This window comes from Nannobrachium achirus, assembly GCF_963921795.1.
Source record: "Nannobrachium achirus genome assembly, chromosome: 16".
Lineage (NCBI taxonomy): Eukaryota > Metazoa > Chordata > Actinopteri > Myctophiformes > Myctophidae > Nannobrachium > Nannobrachium achirus.
In genome coordinates, this window is record NC_137823.1 from 50384985 (window position 1) to 50406385 (window position 21401).

The 21401-nt window shown below is 41.8% G+C and overlaps 1 protein-coding gene across 1 annotated transcript in view; it reads left to right on the forward strand.

The window, feature by feature from the left end:
* Nucleotides 1-21401, forward strand: part of fndc4a (fibronectin type III domain containing 4a) — a gene marked incomplete at both ends in the record, with an annotated part of 76194 nt that overhangs the window by 5240 nt on the left and 49553 nt on the right. The window contains 2 exons of the mRNA XM_080743945.1: nt 7856-7971; nt 11817-12024. Coding sequence (XP_080600071.1) covers nt 7856-7971; nt 11817-12024 — 324 coding nt within the window. The remainder of the gene's footprint in view (nt 1-7855; nt 7972-11816; nt 12025-21401) is intronic.

The following is a 21401-nucleotide window of genomic DNA, read 5'->3' on the forward strand; positions in this document are numbered from 1 at the left end:
TGGCTTGATGTCCCTTTTATGCCCATATATGGAGATCGCTGTCCCGATGTCATCAATATTAAGCGCATATCTGGCATGTTCTGACATCACATTGTTGACTATCATGCAGGGGTCTCCATATATTGGTAACAATGGCCAGAATGCCAAGAATTGGTGCGTCCTCGCCACATGTCACTCTGAGGCGTCTTACTAAGATGACTAGGACCACTATACATTCTCTATGAGATCACTCAAAATTCAGCTCCTCCATCAGACCTCTGTCCTGTGCTTTATCCTTCTTGGACTACAAAGCCCTCTTACCTCAGAGCTGGATAATAACCTAAGGGAATTTGGCCACCGATTACATTAACCTCAGGCTGGCACCAGGTCCCATCTGGTCACACGGCTGTATTGCAGCCTGACAAAGTGGACAGTACAAGTACCTGTGGGAGATGGGAACTGGGAAGGGATAAAGAGTGCTTGTTGCTACTGTGTAGAGAGGCAGAGCCATGCCTGGTGGACTGAAGTCAGATTTATGCTTGTACAACATGTCACTAGACAAAAATAATATATTTTCAACACCAGTTGAAAATAGCAAATAAAACTCACTGAAATATGATTGTCTATTCCATCTTATACAATTCAACACCAGCACTTTACAGGGAATGTATTGATTAGTTATAGCCTACAGTACTCATGGCTCACTTTTTATTAGAGTCGAGGAATTGAAGTTTGTTTATTTGAATAGACAGCTTATACTATGTCTTGATCGTTCATAGATAATAGTCTAGAGAACAATGTTCATTGTTACAGTAATTAAAAGCAAACCATGCAATATGCAGTTGTAGCAAATGCTGCCGCTAAATAGAAAAGAACAAACAAAGAGCTCATGCACCCATTGTTCCAGCATGTCATTACATTCCAAATAAAAGACAGACAGTGATGTTCATCTTAGCTATGGTGGATATAAAATAGTGAGATATTGTTTAAGATCCACCGCTAGGCAATTTGCTTAATGGGAGCCTGAGAGCAAGCAACTCACTATCCCCTGCTGTTTGGAGGGATAGATATGGTCTTCCCAGAGCTTAGGGTAACAGTAACACAAATTCAGGTTAGGTTGTTTGAAGGTTGAACTGTGAATACATCTGCATAATATCAGTTAGGCATCATTCAAGCCACACAGTTAGAGCTACAACTATAATCACACTACATTAGACTAAGCTGATTCCAACTGTTAGAAGGTGCAAAATCCAATGCAGGGTTGATTGAAGTTGAATTGTTATCAATGAAATGGGGAGGAAGCCCGTCACCTTGGTAGATCTACATTACCGTCTCTCAGCCGTTTAAAGCAGTATGAATTATACACCCGAGGGAGTTTCAATATGAAAACGTTAGTGAGCCGATGAATCCCTCTGAACTTTTACGCCCCTTGAATAAAGTGCTGGGTACTCATTCGTGTCATGCTTGACATTACAGTCAGTAGATTTTAGTGGCAGCAGCCTCTGTTTTCTCTATGGAGAGTACAGCAGGGCCACAGAACAAATGGCAGCATTTGACAACTCATACATATTATGCACTAGAATGAATGAATTATGTGGTTGGTACTATAGGAACCTACAGTAGCTTACACAAGAACAAGCAGTGTGTTTATGTTCTTCTAGTGACGGTGTGATTTGTTAATGTGTGGACAAAGGTTCTATTACAGTTTTTAAACAGTTTTATTACAGTTTTTAAAATGCACTCTTGTGTGCTTACACTCTTGGGCAAGATTAATTACTGGCAAAGAAGCCAGAATGTATTTCAATCTAAACATAATTATAGTAAAACCTGTTGACATTTCTCAACACTGACAGCCGCCAAATGGGACTGTACTGTGGTGCACTGCACAGAACAAGCTCAAGAAAAACGTGAGATAAATACAAGATGCCTGGGACGTAACGTTGTTTTGAACATCTATTTAAAACTAATTTAAAAGGAGCTCTTCATTCCATGACTTGACGGCTATTCAAATGCACAGCTCCTCTGCAGGGATTAGGCTGTGTGTGTGCGTGTGTGTGTGTGTGTGTGTGTGTGTGTGTGTGTGTGTGTGTGTGTGTGTGTGTGTGTGTGTGTGTGGGCACTCATAATGAATGCATCTAATGTGCAGGGCCACGGCTGTGCTCTATGATTCATCCTGACAGCAGGGTGTGTGTCTACGCCCCAAGAGGGCGCTATCATTTGTTTGTCCCAACACGTGTCTGGAATCCAGTGTGACCTACAGTATATATGACACTGCACGGCAAGCCATTGCCATCTTGCTGTCCTGCTTCCTCTACAGCAGGGGTTTTCAAAGAGGGTGACGGGGCACCCTGGGGTGCCTTGATGCCAGTCCAGGGGTGCCACGAGATAATTTGATAATATTTGGAATTCATCAATATCACTTCACTATGTTAGTAAAACAGACTTGATTGATTTGCACTGTACTTGATGAGTTCTTTTTCTATCTACGGCCAACTCTCTTCACCAAAAATAGCCGATCTACAAGCTCACAACGCGTCACAACTTTCCCCCAGAATAGGCATGCTGGGGTTCAAGTGGTTAAACATCAAGTATAACGTTATTTTCAGTCAGTTCTGATGGAAACGGATATTTCTCCAATCGGATGTAAGATTCTAAAAATGAACAGTGTAATTCAGGGGTGATGTGGATGAAAAGGTTATTTACAGGAGTGCCCTGAAAACCCCTGCTCTACGGGCACGCTGTCACGTGGTTGGGTGGCCTGGGTGTTGGCGTGGTGTTCCTGTCGCTCTTCCTGCGGGTGTACGCACGCAGCCGCATGAAGACAGGTCAGAGGTCGGCACAGCCGCCGGTGCAGAAAGTGTAGCGGGGGAACTGATAAGAGACTGGAATACAACCCGGGAACTGATGCCCATGTTTTCTGTGGTGCTTTTCTTGTCTACCTTTTGGCAATTATGGAGATCGTGCAAGTTAATCGTGTGGTGCAGGTGAGATAAGGCCCCTGTTCATCACTGGGAGAGATAGCATGGAATGATATGTGCCTGTTACTCTCTCCTGGTAAAACTCCTCGCTGTCAGGTGAAAAGAAGTGGTTTGAGACTCCATATGTATCAGAGGAGGAGACAGCAGACAATACATCCTCCTCAGGCGAACACAGGGATGGCAGCTAACAGGGAACAGTTGACATGGGTAATAGACCTTTTTTCAAGGCATCCATATTAGTATCCTTCACAGGTGTTACCAATAATACTAATTATGGAAGGCCTGCAGACGGAGATTATGTTGTCAACCCTGTGTGTGTGTGTGTGTGTGTGTGTGTGTGTGTGTGTGTGTGTGTGTGTGTGTGTGTGTGTGTGTGTGTGTGTGTGCGTGTGCGCGTGTGTGCGTGCACTGTGCAGCTAATCTCGGAAACAACTGGACCGATCAGCACAAACTTATTGTGCACACTTACATTGCTATTATATCATTATGGCGACCATGAATAAATGTCTATTGGAAATTACTTAATTGGTGAGAAAATGCTATATAATTTAAAGTAAACAAATGGGAATGGCCTTTTTCTGTGTGCACAGCAGCAATGGTTATTTTGATAATGGTCACAGATGGAGGCACACATAGTTTTTTTTACTTTAGTTCTACGTCTGGCTATCATCCTGTTTGAGCTGGGTTTCCAAACATCACCAATTACGTAGGCAAGTTAGGAAGTGGCTTGAAATTTACATTCAAAACCTCCCCACCCCCACAGACCAATCAGAAGCCGCGGCGCCTGGGTGCCTGCCCGATGGTCCCGCCCCTTGGAAATAGAAGCATTAGCATTAACACTGAACAGAGTGAATCAGTCTGAATTCCAGGCTAGAATACTTTTACAGTAAGGCATGTACAATTTAACAAGCTACTCTGAAAGGATAACACAAAAAGCCCTGGGGTCTTGTTTGCTCATATTGCCTGCTGTGGAAATTGTAATATATAGCAACAGGGCTCTATAATTAGTGATAATTCATGACCTTCTATAATTAACGTACCATCTGCTGCTCTCTCAGGCCGGACTCACACATAGACGCAGATACAGCATGCGTCCACTCCATACATACCCAATTCACTTCCCGCCTTTCCCCCTCCCCCGCGGCACGCTTCAAACCACATGACTTCACGACCGCACGTCTACTGTATGTGTGAGTGCGGCCTCAGCAATATCTGACCTACGGACCATGGGTCATGCTACTTGCTCACTTTTCTTAACCGTGCGTTGACAGCTGTAACCTCCATTATACCTAAAGGACAATGAGTTCCAAGAGAGATTTTCAATCCTTTTTCAATTTTACCCGGCTCCAAGGAATGTGCACTGGGATATAGATGATATAAGGGCAGTCAAGGCTTGTCGTAGTTTGATTGCAATACCGAGAGCTGTCCTATTAAATGTGGATTACTCACTTTCAAGGTTACAACATGAGTTATTGTGTGGCTATTTGCAATGAGACTTTAAGAAATAACTTTCTGCGCTACCTACGGACACTCGCCCTTCGGGCTCGAGCCCGCGGTCCAATAATCACGATAACCCACACCCTCTTGTGTAATATTGCTTAATTCATTTACCGTATTTTCCGGACTATAAGGCGCACTTAAAAGCCTTTAATTTTCTCAAAAAACTACAGTGCGCCTTATAGTCCAGTGCGCCTTATATATGGATCATTCATTGACATTGACATTCCCTTTAGCACAGCTCCATCTGTTGGATGCATAACGCAACGGTAGCGTCTATTATGTGCGCCTTAGTCAGGTGCGCCTTATATATGAAAACAGTTTGAAAATAGACCATTCATTGACAGTGCGCCTTATAGTCAGGTGCGCCTTATAGTCCAGAAAATACTGTACTGTAAATACTCATGTGACTCACTCGCCATAAATAAAGACAAACTTTCATGCCATTATAATGCATCTTGTAGAACGCTTCCCCCTACACACACATCCATCTCTCAACACACACTTTCATTAACTACATGAACCCTAGCGTCACTATTCTGGGGGGCGTTCATTCGGCGAAAGTAGCAGATCTACACGCTCTACAACGCATCGCAAATAATCATATTCTTTGAGACATATTCTTTGAGTTTTTGCCAGGCCAAACAAGGAATTCATGTGCTGCTGATCCCCTTCCCCTGTTCACTCATATAGTAGGCAGAATAATAAGTATATACTGTAGGCATCAAATGGTTAAAGCCACAAAATGACACAAAATGGTGACTTCACTCCGTCAGCCCAGCACCCCTACCTCCTTACAGCAGGAACACCAATCTCCCCGCGCATCTCTACATCACCACTGCACTAAACCATTAGCATTATATCCTATTCAGTCTCCACCAGCCATAAATGCCATGAGCCCTGGGAACTGGAAGCGCTTTGTATTTGACCCTGACCCCTGAAGATTTGTAATCCCACAAGGGGGGCTGGAATAGTGAGAGATTGATACCAATGATAGCAAAAGACAGGGCCAGGTGACCTTCCACAAGGTCATTGGCTGGGAATGGATTGACATTCTGGTACTATATGTGAATGCTCACCTACATGACAATGGCCATTCTTGCCTGTCCCATAGTTAAAATAGAGTAGAGAATGGGAGAAGTGTTAGAGACAGAGAGAGAGAGAGAGACATTGTGAGAGGGTGAGGTGAGACTAATGGACAAGGCTGCACATCATTTTGGAAAGAACCATTTTCTGTATTGTTTTTCCAATGGTGCATGGCCAGCAAGCCGTGGGTTTACAATTAAGCGATATTACGTAAGCGTGCGGATGTGCTTTATCGTGATTATTGGCATGACATTGATGCCGACAGAAACGAGGGCAACATCTTGATCTTGTTCACATGTGTCTTCTCTATCCACAGTGAATACTCTATCCTCACTCATTTTTACTTTCAACAAGTGATTATAAGCTACAGTACACACATTTTATTTTCATTTCTAACCTAACATTTTCAAATATTGCAAAAATAGGTGATCTACAAGCTCACAGTCACAACACGTCACATCATGATGCATTGTGAGCTTAGATTGTCTATTTTCACTGCGTAACACCATCATACAACAAAGTATAAAATAGGGCTTAAAGGATATTCAGTGATTGTATTTCATTCACATAAAAATATAATTGGTATATTTTCCATTCATTCTCCTCACTAGAATGTGTGCTGACCATATAAGGACTTCCACCATGGCCCGTGTTGCGAGCATAGCTAGATTCGGTTTTCATAGGTGGCCAGTCAGTCCTCGACCAATCAGGGTAGAGTATGGCCGTAGTTATGTTATGTTTATTTATGATAGTCAAAATACGTTTTGAGAACCACAGTCACTCTGAATTAAGAACGTCTGTTAAAAGCCTAGATTGTAAACTACTGAACTCAGAAAATGCCACAGTCTGGTAGTAAATCAGTATCATACATAGCCTATCCTGAAGCTGGAGACGTAGGCCTACCAATATTCAGTGATTGGGTCTAATGATCAAAACGAGAACATTATAATGGTGTAAACATTTCCAAGATGACCCCCGGCCACTTTCATTATCACTGAATACACCTTTAAGTGGTTAAGAATCTCAGATGAGTTGACCCAATCTCCACATTACATGTACCTCCATCACTTTCTGTGACAACATAAAGTCCATGAGATAATGAGAAAAGCCCAAAGGAGAACCTGCAGGTTCCCCCTGCCTCTGTCATCTGCCTCTATTCCATCTTGCCTATCCATTTCTACCCAAGTGATTGCTGGGAGACTGTACGGCTGTATAGCCCCTCTATTGGATCTGTCACACTCTGTTCCACCTGCCCGCTTGCTTCCCAGGCTTTTGTACCACTCTGTAATCAGCTTGTCCACTGGTAGCTAAATAACGATAGATGGCTAGAAAGCGACAGCGAGAGAGAGAGAGAGAGAGAGAGAGAGAGAGAGAGAGAGAGAGAGAGAGAGAGAGAGAGAGAGAGAGAGAGAGAGAGAGAGAGAGAGAGGGAGAAAAGGGCCATTGTCCTAAAGATGGACATGAAATGGATACCTTGGTGACTTCTATCTCTACAAGACCTGGCAGGTTTAAGGGCATGGCTGTGTTTAATAAAAGAGAGACAAAATAGAGCCTTTAGAATTGTATCTATGCAGTGTTCCGCTATACCAAAAGCTATGATTTTGTCTACTCTGCTATTTTTCTATCTTTATATACAGTAGTCTGAGATATTGTGTTACCACAGGCCTGCTATCACACATTCACTGGCAGAATGTTGCACTGGCGAGTGCGGTGACTGACATGAAATATGCATTACATAATTTGTTTCTTCAGCTGAATTGCCTTCAAAACCACTTCTGTCACTGTGACCCAAGATAGAACTGTGTGGGAATGGAACAGTGAATTTTATTTTTTACTATCTTCTTCAGTGTGCACTGTGCATTGCAAAGCTACTTAATAGAAATAGTCGTACAGCAAGTTATTTTCTCATTTTGATTATGGCTACTGTTTTTTCAATAACCTCATCAATCATATTCATCAACTCATACAACATCATTTGTCAACTCATACTCCTAAAGTAATGCACGAGCACATACAGATGGCATTTGCACACAGAGTCTAGATATCGTGGAAAATTCAGTATTGATGGAATTATGGATGCATGCATACATAGCAAATATGCATAATAAAGGTTGTTCAAAAATTACCTCAACAGGACGCATGTAAATTATTCACCAACATATGCTATAGCTAAAAATACGAATCAGCACTGTGACTGATAGAATAAAACTGCCTTGAATAATAAACAGTACCTTACGACTGTATGCAAGCCCTTACATTTCCGTACACCTCAACGGACCGACAAACCAACCTATTCTTTTCAACCCTTTCAACAGATCGACCACCAGCTCCTGTCAACGTGTCTGTCATGCACCTGCGTGCCGACTCTGCAACCGTGTACTGGGAGATTCCAGAAGGTGATATAATCATTGGCTTCTCCATCTCACAGCAAGTGAGTAATAAGTCTCTACCTTTAAAATATCTGCCAAACATTGAGAAATGATGACTTAATCTTCGTTCTTTTTACAAAATATCTCTGTAAGAGGCAAGACGTCTTCAAATGGCTCTGTCTGTCTGCCTGTGTCTGTACTGAGTAATCTTGCAAACTGCTGGAACGATCTGTGCCAAACTTATCGCACACACTGCCAGTAGGCCAAAGGCGTAGGCCTGTGTGTGTGTGTGTGTGTGTGTGTGTGTGTGTGTGTGTGTGTGTGTGTGTGTGTGTGTGTGTGTGTGTGTGTGTGTGTGTGTGTGTGTGTGTGTGCATGCGTGCATGTCCTGTCTGATCAGCTTCAAACTTGGCATGTGTACTACTGAGGAGGACCCAAGGGTCAGGGGTTCTCCAAAAAATCTATTCAAATCAAATCAAAATGTATATACATTTAAAACAACAAAAGCTGACCCAAGTGCTGTATAGGGTGGAGGCAAGCAAAGCATCAACATCCACGGCACCCATTCGGCGCACAGACAGAAAGATACATCATTAAAAACACACGTCATTAAAAACACATTGGAGGGTCAAGTGCCATTAAAAGCCAAGGAGATAAGTGGGTTTTAAGTAGGGATCTGAAGACCTCAATGGACTGGGCAGATCCGATGGGGAGAGACAGGTTGTTACAGAACATAGGGGCGGTGGCAGCGAATGCGTGGTCACCCCTTGTTCATTTTGTTGGTATTAAGAGCAGTTAATAGCGACAGGTCAGCCGACCTCAGAGCTCTGGCTGGGGTGTATGGCTGCAGGAGCTCAGCGAGGTGCAGCGGGGCTAGGCCACTTAAAGATTTAAAAGTGAATAAAAGCCTTAAATTCTATTCTAAATTTGACAGGGAGCCAGTACAGTGAGGCCAGGACAGGAGGAGTGATGTGCTCACGTTGTCCTGTGCCAGTGAGGAGGCGAGCCGCAGCGCTTTGCCTGAGAGATGACTGCTCTAAACCAGTGTATAGGGAATTACAATATTCTGATCTTGATGAAATGAAGGCATGTATGGCTATTTAGTGTGATCCAAAATGACTGTCCATGGGGTCTATTAGTCAGAAATGCCCCTGTTGTCCAGTTTCCCCAACAGAACCCATAAGCTACACTCTATACTATGAGAGCTGCCGGGTTCTGCTGGGGAAACTGGAAAACAGGGTCATTTCTGCCTAATAGTCCCCATGGACAGTCTTTTTGGATCAATATAAGTAGGAGAATTAGCCTAGAAGTGTTTTAGGGAGGAGTTGTCCTTTAAGTCTGAAATCCACATGGTAGTCACGCTGTTATTTGACCGCGTCTTGTTTGTACCTTGAGAAAGTGATGTCATCACCTTTTAGTAATGGTGTTTTGGCATTAAGCCTTGCTCATATCCTTCTGATGTGATTTAAGCAACCACCTGGCCTGCAGGCAGTATGGGGAAACATACCTGATGTGCATTTTATATGACATATGGAACATATGGGGAAAATGTCTCTGGGCAAATGAAAAAATAATTTAATTAACTGTGAAATATGCAAATAGAATAACTAGTTAACTGATTTAATTCTGTGGAGGATTTGTGCACTCAGCAAATAGGCCTCATCGCACTGTGCATCAGACATTTGCTTAGTGTACTTATTTAACATATCCTTTAAAATATCCTTCTTAAATAAAGATTAGTTGTGTTTGCATTCTGGGCAAAACAACACAAATCTTAATCTCACACCAAGGCTGGAATCAAAATAAAACGGCATGCTTGATTTGCAAACAGAAAACAAGGTTGCAATGTGAATCCCAACCTACATTGTTCAGTTTCAGTGGTTTGAAATAGTCAAATGGCTCTCTGAAAACTGATGATGGATGTGGGTATTAATATCCTGTATAACTACAGTAATCATGAAGGTTCCACTTTATGGACTTCATTATGCCCACATTGTTCATTCTGTGACAGTAATGGAGTGACCTGTATATGCTTCCGTAGTAGATCTAAACCAACTCTCCCCATATGCCTATTCATCATGGTTGCCATCAGAATTTGAAAGAGAAAGCGAGTCGTTCAAAATACTTGTGTATCAGGTGTGCAGTTCTGGCAGCAATGAACTTTTAACAAAGGAAACCAGCACTCACTTAGATCCGAGGATTCGTTTTTATTAAGGGTTTAGCCCCAGCAGCAGATCAAAACGGACGTTTCGGCTGGTTTGATCTCACGCTGAGGAGCTAGGCCTTTGGGCCGTAACGTCCGGTTTGAAGGGTAAACCCTTAATAAACAAGAATCTTTGGATCTGAGTGCTGGTTTCCTTTGCCATCTGAATTTGACGATGGCTGGGAACTGCCTGTGTGTCTGTTTTCATCATTAAGTTATTCAGTGCATAAAGAGTGTAATGAGTTCTGTCAAGGAGGAACATAAAAGGTTGATAAGAAGACATCTGGCCCGTTGCTGCCAAGAGTATACAGATGGGCCAATGAGGGCTGCATGCAAACAACTGTGATTATGAGGAATAAATCTCACACTAGCCTAAGTAACTTTCACAAAAGGTCAAAGACAAAGTGTAAGACACTAGAGGGTCGCTCACATCTAGTTAAAAAAAAAAAAAAAAAAAAGAAAAGTTAAAAAAAAGTAAAAAAAAAAGTAAAAAAAAAAAGTAAAAAAAAAAAAAAGAAATACGTAAAAAAAAAAAAAAAAATTGGGGGGGGGGGGGGGGGGGGGAACTATTGTGGCGGAACTATTGTGCAGCAGCGCACGTTTCCGGTCGGACATATTTGACCGGCGGACTATTTTATACAGAGGCAAAATATGAGGGTAATAACGAATACAATACAGAGGTTTGGAAACGACATCTTGCAAAGGTGACATGGGTGTTTGAATTTTTAAGCTATATTTAGTACATATGTAGTACATCTTGGCCAAGTGGTTTGGTATTTAAGTTAGCGATACATGACCCGGAAGTAGATCACTTACTCTTTTGTAATATAAAGATATGCCACAAGAATCTATTCTAATCTGTCAAACATCTCCAAAGCTATTCAATATCCAATAATGACCATACCGTGTCTGAATTAGAGAAGCAGCCAACGTTTGAAACAAGAGAGCCTATGTATTAATTAGAAACATATCTACCCACTCTATTGATTGATTCATTTATCCTTTAAGGATGCCATTTATCAATCAATCCATCCAGTCAACCATCCAGGGACGTGCAGAGAGGCAGGGTCTGAAATTTCTAAAAGGGCCTTTTAGTGAAAATATCAAAAAAATAGCCTCCAAGAGGTCGGCTATTTTCATTGTCTGGAGAGGACACTTTTTACAGACGGGTAAAAGGGCAGGGGCTCAAGCCCTCTTTGATATCTATGTGTGCACGTGCATGCAACTACCATTCAACTAACCTCGCCTACCAGGCTTTCTGGGAGAAAGCCTGGTGTTCGTTCACAACAGGCCGTTTGGTTTCCGCCCAACGCGGCGGAAACCACTAGAAGAAGCGGCGTCGCTTTGATTTGGTTCCCTCCGTTTGTTTCCCCAATCCCTATTAAAATGCTTGAGTAGCCTAGTGTAGTCTTTCCAGTCGCTACGAGTTGGACTAAAAGATGCATATACCAAACTAATTTTTCAAAAGCAAAACTACTCCGCATCAAGGAGTTTATTAGGTAGGCCCTAAAAGTATGTCCTTGAGCGCAGGGGAATTATTTTGGGTTAAAACTGTTTCTGGTGGATAGTTCCGGCCAAATTGTAGTCCTTTGAGTACTACAACATGACGTGTTGTGGTTTTCGCTCCAGACCGGTTACAAGCCCGAAAAGTGAAGTGATCCCAGACTACCATCCCACTGACCCCAGCCCTCTTCCCGTTCCCAGAGACAGGACGGCCACATGCAGCGCTTCATCCGGGAGGTCAACACCACCAGTCGGGCCTGCGTTCTCTGGGACCTGGACGAGGAGACAGACTACATCATCCAGGTCCAGTCCATTGGGCTGTATGGAGAGAGCCAGGCCAGCAAGAAGGTCCACTTCCGCACCCTCAAGAAGTCGGACCGCTTCCCTTCTTCTAACAGCTCCAACCAAGGTGGGTTTGGAAGAGTGTTATACCTCGTAAAAGAAAATGCATGAAGGTGTTGTTGTTGTCTGGATCTCCATCATCACACTGTTGAGGGAGGATGAGGGAGGTTTCACATTCTCCCATACATCGTCACTGTCGGCCGTGTCGGGCAGAAACCTTGTATCTCCAAGTTTAAAATTTGTATGTTTTTTCACAAAGTAAAGCCCTGCTTCATCAGACAAGGCCGTCACACAAAAGTAGTGAAAACAGCTGATCTACAAGCACACAACGCCTCGCGGTGCGATCTACTGTTTTCACTAGTTTAGTTAATTTTTTTAAATGATAAAAACGAACTGTTTTGGACATACAAGGTTTACACCCAACAACGACAATATGATCTATTCTGTATACAGTATGAACATGTCCGTTACTCAAAAAAGTAATACATTACACATTAGTTTTGAAAAAAGTAATGCCTTACTTTACTTGATTACTCTCTGGAGAAAGTAATTAGTTACACTAATTACATTACTTTGGCGTTACTCCATAAACTCGCCTGAGATGCATTTTCACGTAATTTGACACTTAATATAACATAACCTTACGTATGCCCATATATTAGCACAAATCTTTATCCTAATAAGGAGGACATGGGGGGGGGGGGGGGGCTCATAGTAACGCAACAAGTAACGACTAAAGCATTTGACCAGTAACTGTAATGTGATAACTCAATTCGTTACTTTTTAGTTACCGAAAAAAGTTATCTGATTAAAGTAACTCCGTTACAGTAATTGCGTTACCCCCAACTGAGTTTGAAGTCTTAGAATCAACATAAGTGAATAAATCAATACATCTTTGGAGCTTGTACATGAATTATTGTGCTGGGTCATTGTTCGGACGGGCGCATTTCTCCCACATTGCGTTTGTCCGACTCGCCCCATTCCTAACCCTATCCCTATCCCTATCCCTAACTGCACGCGTAGACACATAGTCAGAGTAATGAGATAACGGACTTGTGGGCAGTTCCTTAAATTACATCGTCTGGTGATTCAATGCATCATGTCGTTTTGCTGCCAGACCCCAAGTGGCAGTGCCATGATTTTGGTATCTTAAGTGCTGCACAAAATTCCCCTTTGTGCAGCCATCTGCCACTTTTCTTGCTGATTCAATGGCAGCAGTATCACTTTACAGTCTTGATGTGATCTCCTGATTGACTCATTCATCTATCTATGGAGTCAACATTACTCCTCTAGACTACCCGGTTTGGTTAAAATGTGCAAGGATGTTTCCCTGTGTATTTTTCCACGTCAAATGGACAAATAGAAATCTGATGTAAGACCATTTACCTCCCATCTCATTCATAAGTGATATGTTTTGGTTAAAACATAAAGTATTTTAAAATGAACTATTATGGTAGTAATCATAGTAGAGTGTTTGTCTCTTTATTTCTACAGCTCTTTGAAAAACAGAACATAAAATCATAAATCAATCAGGAAAGATTATTTATCAGCTTAAATTGTATATTGCAGTTCCAAAATGTTCTGCTAATTTCTTTGTGTCATCATCTCCAATTTTGTGCCATGATTTCAAAAATAACAAAACAATATACATGAGTACCCCAGTCTTGTGTGCAAGTAATGTAGCAGCAGATATTAAATATGTATAAGTGTGTTGTCATAATATCTCAACCTGGAATTCTTGAATGAACTGTATTGTGTGTCCAAAGACAAACAACATTTTAACACTTGCATACTGTATAATAATAATAATACTAGGAGGAAATAGGACTGTGGTTGGTACTGCCTGCCTCTTTAAGGGACTTTCTTGCCCTGAATTTAGTCTCTCACTTACTGTACTCCCAAAGGAGGTCGCAAGGAGTTCACAAATATTATATGCTGCGAAAAGTTAGTTTTAACTGTGCATGACCCATTTTCACAGTCAAGACATCTCTTTCTAACACCCTTGCTACTCGGGAGAGTGTTTTCTGCTTGTGTTCCAGTCGAGTATATCGAAGGGTGTGTTCGGAAATGCGCACCGGGTCTGGTTAGGGTTAGGGTTAGTTTTAGGCCTAGTTTTACTGAGGTTAGGGTTAGGGTTAGGGTTGGGTTTAGGCATAGTTTTACTGAGGTTAGGGTTAGGGTTGAGTTTAGGCATTCACTAGTAGTGAGTGTAGCGAGTCACTACACTGAGCATACACCCGGTGTGCATTTCCGAACGCACCCTTTGATACACTCGGACTGAAACACCAGCAGAAAACACTCTCCCCTTGCTACTCCCTCCAACAATCTCCAAGAATCAAATGTGTAGGTTTATATGAGAGATGGTCAGGGTTTTGCCCATGGTTAGGGTCAGGTTCATCCTAACAAATAAGTTCTTGCTGTCGAATCTTGTATGTCCAAAACCTTTTTTATTTATTATTTAAAAACATTTTAAAATGGTGAAAATAGCTGATATACAACATCGTATCGCAACATATTGTGAGCTTGTACATCTATTTTCACTACTTTTGTGCAACGGGCCCAGGCCAAATAATATTACCCATAAACCAGTCTTCTTACTGATTCAATGGCAGCAGTATCACTTTACAATCTTGATGTGTTCTCCTGATTGACTTTTGTTGATTTTGGTTTCTTGGTCAGAGATTAATGGGAGATGGATTGAAAGCTATTAGAAAGCACACAGTAAGTATCGCTCTCTGCCGACAAGAGCTACAACAGTACTGTGCCAAACTTGAAAACTTGTATAGTGTCGGTTTATGTGTGGTGTCAGCATGACATTTATCCTATTGCCCAATGCCCAAAAAACAGTAAAAGCCAGAATCGGAAGTATGCATTCAGACAACTGATTTTACTTGTTACAATTTTGTTCACTTCTTGAGCACAACAATCACGCACAAGAAACATTAAGTATATTGTGCATGGAAACAAAATGCACAGGAGGGTAAATGCACATTTGAAATACTTTAGGTGCGTAAGCAAATAATTCTCCTGGGAGCATTTAATCCTTTATTTATCCAGAGTAGATACTGTAGGTATGCTGAGCACGAATGCTCTTTTTCAGCAATGCCCTGCTTCACAATCACTCAGTCAGGGGTGTCGCACCAAATTCTGGGCCCTGGGTACTTTAACTATTGGAAAAAAAATAGCAGATATACAAGCTCACAGCACGGCATCGAGTGCCGTGCTGTGAGCTTGTAGATCTGCCATTTTTGAAAAATCTTGAAAATGTGTTTCAAATCCTTCTAAGGTTTTTTTTAAAAACCTATGTTTCTATGTCAGTAGTGCTCAAACTCTTTCACGTGAAGGACCCCCAAAAGTATATTTATTTGGCCACAGACCCCCATCTCAAAACATTTAGTTCCAGGGACCACCCAGAAGCAACATTTGAGTTACAAATGTTCGCTTAAAAAAGACATAATTGAAATTTTGCACATTATCACGACTTTTCAAAAATAGCAGATCTACAACCTACCTCGCAGCGCGGCACTGAGTGCCGCGCTGTGAGCTTGTATATCGGCTATTTTTCAATAGCTAAAGTATAAAATAATGAAGGCCCCTCCACCCAGGGCTGTATTAACCATTGGGCCGGTGGGGCCGTTGCCAGGGGCCCTTGGCTCTCAGGGGCCCTTGGGGGAACTGGCCCGCGTGGTCAATGACAATTTACAAAAATTAAATTAATATTTTAAGCAAAAATCAAATGTGTGGGCCCCTCCTCTGTTGTCTACAGGTGCTTTCTTGGTCTATAATAGATTTCTAATTAAATGTAATACTTGTTTTATATGTGCAGTAATGTGTCTGTCACTTTACCCCAGTAAGTTAAGAGTACTTAGTACTTGGCACAAAAAGACTGACTACAACAGCTGTCTATGGGGACAGTGCTCCGACGTCACCAGTCCTTATACGGAAGAACTCTTCTCATCTTAACCGAATTATATTCTTAGACACTGTTTAGGAGACACCCTTATGCCTATTCTTGTCACACTACTTTGTATAAAGGAGAGACTGTCGAAGGAAACAGGAGGCACAGTTAAGCATGCGTGTGTCTCAAAGAGCTCTTGTGTTAATATATTGTTAAATAAATATTGTACTCATTGCATTTTCACCTTCTGGAATTCAGTTTATTTATATTAATATTCAAATAGTATGATGCTTAAAGAATTCTATTACAGGTCCACAGATGATCATCATGGCTTAAAGGTGATACACCATGCATTTAAAAAGTATTTATATCATATTGTTTATGTCCCAAAAAATGTTTTTCAAAAGGTTTGAGGCTAAATTACCACTCCTGAATAGAGAGTCTCTCATTTTTGAATGGCTCTCAGAGCATTTTCAGCTGCAGTACCACTTTTGGCCTGAACTGCGCCACCCCCCCCCCCCCCCAAAAAAAAATCTAAACAAATTTTATTTGAAAAAAGGGGGGGCCCTAAAAAATTATCGGCCAGGGGCCCTCGCGGGGGTTAATCCGTCCATGCCTCCACCTTGGGCCCTAGTAACTCAGTCCCACTTTCCCCCCCTTGTGACGCCCCTGCTGACACACATTCATATCTGGGATCTGCCCAGTACAACCACAGTCTTATACTGTTGGCCACTGAGCTGCTCAACTGGAGCAGTTACGAGGTTTGCATTTGCAAATTGGTTCAGTCAACATGTTGATGGCACACTTCAGAATTTTCACATTTCATTCTGAGGAGATGCAGCCATTGGTGTGCAGTAGGGGTGTCAAACTCATAGGCCTATTGCTTCACGGGTCTGATTGGGAAAAAAATCGAATTTGTGCAGGCTGAGCCAGTTGTACATTCTGTCTTCACTGTCTTCACGCACATGTTGCCTTTGTTCTTTTTCAACATTCGCTGCTTTATCTCAGTCTCTGCTATAACTACACAATATTTCACTTCATGAATTTAGATTGTTATGAAGAACGGTGCCGAGCAATCATTACTTTTAGGGTTAGAGTCTTGGCCACAAGAAAGTTGTGATAAGATAAAATAAAATACAATTTGTCTGTTTTGGAAGCCCAGCCCCTCCCAAATATCTCCGCTGGCCATGGGGGAGATTCAGCTTAGCTTGATTTCCCCCACTGGAGACCCCGGTTTGAATCTCAGGTGTAACACATGCAATTATTCAGTTGATATGTCATCATATGAAAGATGTCTCTTGGACATGAGGAGATATTGGGTTTGTTTCCTCCAACTTGCCAAATCCATCATTTAGATAACAATGCACCAGTTGCAGGCTTGCAGCACAACTAGCTCTTAAAGGAGTAGTTCACCCCCAAAATGACTTTTTTTTCCTATTGATTACTCATGCCATGGAGTTCAATATTTTTTTTTTTTTTTGTCACATTCAAAAAAAAAAAAAAAAAAAAGAAAGAAAAAAGACCCATCCAGTGCCATGCATCCGGGTCCCCATACGGAATCAATTGTGGTACATTTACTATAATCATCAATTTTGTTTTAGGAATGCGACAAATACAAAAAAATATATATTATTGAACTCAAGTCTCTATGGCATGAGTAATCAATAGAAAAAAAGTAATTTCGGGGGTGAACTTCTCCTCTATAGGGAATTGGAGACAACACTGATTTATTTGATGCCCAAAACACACCTATGACTAATTCAGAGATGACACACCTTTGCGTGGTGCTTTTTTTCTTCTTCTGGAAAACACCCCGTTTTAACTAACACAATTTGGAGCTGGACACACCCGCAGCACATTTGCGCCTTGCGTCCTGCTGCCCCATGGGCCCATGTGACTTCACCGCTCTGTTACATAACAATGACGAAAATATGTTTGCCTCACGTTCACCGACACATGGTCTGCTAAAGGCCCTTTTCCTCTGGCAAAACATAGGAAGTCTTGCACTGTACCCTCTCCTGGATTTTGAATGCTTTCAAGCATGTTGACATTTAAAAATGAGCTAGAGTATAGGCCAGCACAGACGATAAGTGCATGTAGCCTGAAGCCCCCTCTCTGCTGCTTCTCCCAGAGGGCCTCGCCATGTCTCTCAAAGGTTTATTTTCTCCAACCATCCAATTCATTATTGACAGTGTCTTTCTTCACGCATGGCCACAGACGGGGCTCTCTAAATCTATGCAACACTACGCGTATATATCACTTTGGGGTGCCTAATCAGGATTCTGACACACACTCTAAAACACTTCAGATTCAGTGTCCATGCGCTCAGTTGATGGGCCGGTGGATAATATGAAGACGGTGACCGATTGAGAATTGATTCAGTAGAAAACGAGAAGAGCGAGAAAGAGTACGATACTAGCTTTCAGAAGCAATCATTTGGGTCATAATTCTCAATTTTTGCTTCAGCCCTGAAAATAGGATAAATCAATTAAAAGGAACAGTGACAGCACACAATAAAGAGGTCTAAACACTGGACCTACTTGAGATACTGGTTTTCCTTCATGATTTATATGGTGCAGCCAAAGTTCCTCATATGGGAAGTGCTGATGCTAGTGAATCATGTTGCTCTTCAGCTGACTCAGATTTGGTAGCATTAGTTTAGTTGGCATGATCAGCAAAAGTGAGAGGAGAGACTAATTCACGATCAACCTCTAAACTGATTACTGCATGCATTCCATTTTGGTATTAAAGCATGCATGCATTTGGTATCATTCTGTCGATGAGTTTATGTACAGGATACACAGCATCTCGATGTACTTCCAAGCAAAATAAATGTACATTGAGCGAATTTGTCGGAAAGAAAATTAAAGCGAGGGATTCAGTTAAGTAAGACAGAACATTCACACAACCTGAACAGAAAGTAATGAAATAACCCAGTCATTTACCAGTGCATTTAAAAGAATGATTAACTGGTTCGCAGTCTCTTTCTACATGTGTAGACTCATAAAACTAAAGATTTACTATATCAGGTCTTGGGAGCCCTGAGAGTCATCCAAGTAGGTCAGAAAAATAGCTGAGTCCGTTTATGGGCTTCATTACCTGAAGTGTGTTTTGGGGATCTAGTGAGAGAGCAATCAGTGTCAACTTTCCACAAATCCATCTTTACAACGCAAAAGCACAATGTCTGCAGTAAGTAATAGGTGAAATAAACACCTTCTGAAACTGATAAAGTACCTGGGGATAGCCCCCCCCCCTCCCCCCATATCATTACATTGTGACAACTAATTTCCCAATACAGAGGCACATTCTAGCCCTTTTTGAGCAGTGGTCACACCGTCTCCTATACGTGGTTGTGTGTGTATGCGTGCGTGCGTGTGTGTGTGTGTGCGTGCGTGCGTGTCTGTATGTAGCATGCAGAGCCTGCAGTACCTTTTGTGACCACACATGTTAAGGGAGGGGCGCTGTTGGCCAGGCCAGGCCCCCCCACACACACACACACACACACACACACACACACACACACACACACACACACACACACACACACACACACACACACACACACACACACACACACAATTGATGGATGGATGATGGATTATGGATAGATGGATGGATGGATGATGGATGTATGATGGATGGATACCAGTGGCGGCCTGAGTGACATGCATTTTATTATTAATATTTTGTTTAATATTTTGTTTAATATTATATACACACAGTGTATATGTATATATATATATATTGTATGTATATATATATATATATATATATATATATTTTTTTTTTTTTTTTTTTTTTGCTGTTGCGCAGCCTCCACGACCACCGCTCAGTTCACACGGGTGTGATTTTTAAAACACTTTCAACCTGGCGTTTCAACCCCACTCCAATTGTTTTACTTTATCTTTTTTTTTTCCAAATTCACAAATTAGTGAAAATAGCTCACATGGCATTTATTTGTGATATTAGTGCTTAAACTATTTATTTGGCCGTAGTATATACAAATGTACTTTTACAGTCTGATAACGGCACAGGTAGGAATGCAAAACCTTGAGATTTTGACTTGTCCATTGGTGTGCCTTGGGTGCAAAAAGAGAGATGCAATAATTTTAGCCTATGACATCCAGGGGTTATACAATTTCTTCTGGCACATTATTGCACCACTTGTTCACAATTGCAGTGGGTTCATGGAACCATCCACTTGGAAGGTCTTATTATCAGATCACCTAATCAGAAACGTAGTCTCTTCACCAACATTGGGCATTGGTCATCACAACAGCATCACTTATTTGCAGTACATCAAAAGATTGATAGCTATTGCTATCTGATGAGTATTGATGGTGGCAATAAAGGCACACAAAAAGTTATTTGCCCACTGAGAGGAGTTGTTTGGAATTCAACGCTCCCTCCCAAAATAACCTCATAGAATCAGAATGTCAGCGCTCCCTTAAAGTCCCAATGCCATTAAGTGACAGCTCACAACTTGAACTAAGTGTTGCTTTTTGTGTGGCTGTTCACTAGGGACCTGAAAAGCCTTTTTTAATCTATATTCACCTTTTAGATCCTTTGTTACAAACCGGCACTCAAAATGTAAGGTCAATTAATTTGCAGTGACTCTGATACATCAAAGAGAGCTATAGCTACTCTGAATCAATAGGGCTGTTATTCCCCTCACTGCAATACTATTTCATCAAACACACTTACATATATGAGCATAGGCCTAATGCAGAAGATTAAGTTATACATGCATAGTAGACTATAGCTTTGTCGGAAACTTGGGATCAAATCGATTATGTATTCTCAAAGACTGGTTTAATTGCATTAGAATGTTTGCATGGGATTTGTGTGCCCTTCAAAAGTAAGGGAGGTTTTGCTGGGCTCTAAGAACAGGCCCTAGGATAGCTGGGGGAACCACACAAGTGATGTTTTATTTATAGCATGCATGGCTCTGTCTTTCACTTTGGAAACATGCGACAGTGATGCAACTCAAAGTAGGTCAGGCATAAAGAGCAGGTTTAAACAGGTCATACAGTACACATTACTCAAAACAAGTGTTTTGAATAATGTCTTTGTAAGTGTCAACCAAGAACGGTAAAGTCCAAAACACAATGGCTGCAATTCGCAAACAGCGTGTGTCAAAACAGGCACCCCCATTATTCTCCACGTACAACCACCTCCACACTGGCGGCACTAAATGCGTTGATGCCCAGCCCAGCGTTCCTTTACGCCGCTGTTCTATTTCCAGGCATCACCATGCGGTGAACATATATTTTCTTAATGCATCCGGGTACCCATGGGAATGGCATTGCTTCTTCTGCAACCGTAGCAGATCCCCAACCTGTTGTATCGAGGCACAGTGGACGAGGAGAGGAGAGACTGATCATTGAAATAGAGATATATCCAGACATGTGGCACACAATCAAGTCATTATAATAACCCTCCATGGTCAGCCATGGCTCTGGAGACTGGCTGTTGCAACACATTCTCACAGTCATTTTCACTCCCCAATGTGTCACTATAAGACAACAAAAACTAAGCTTCGAATA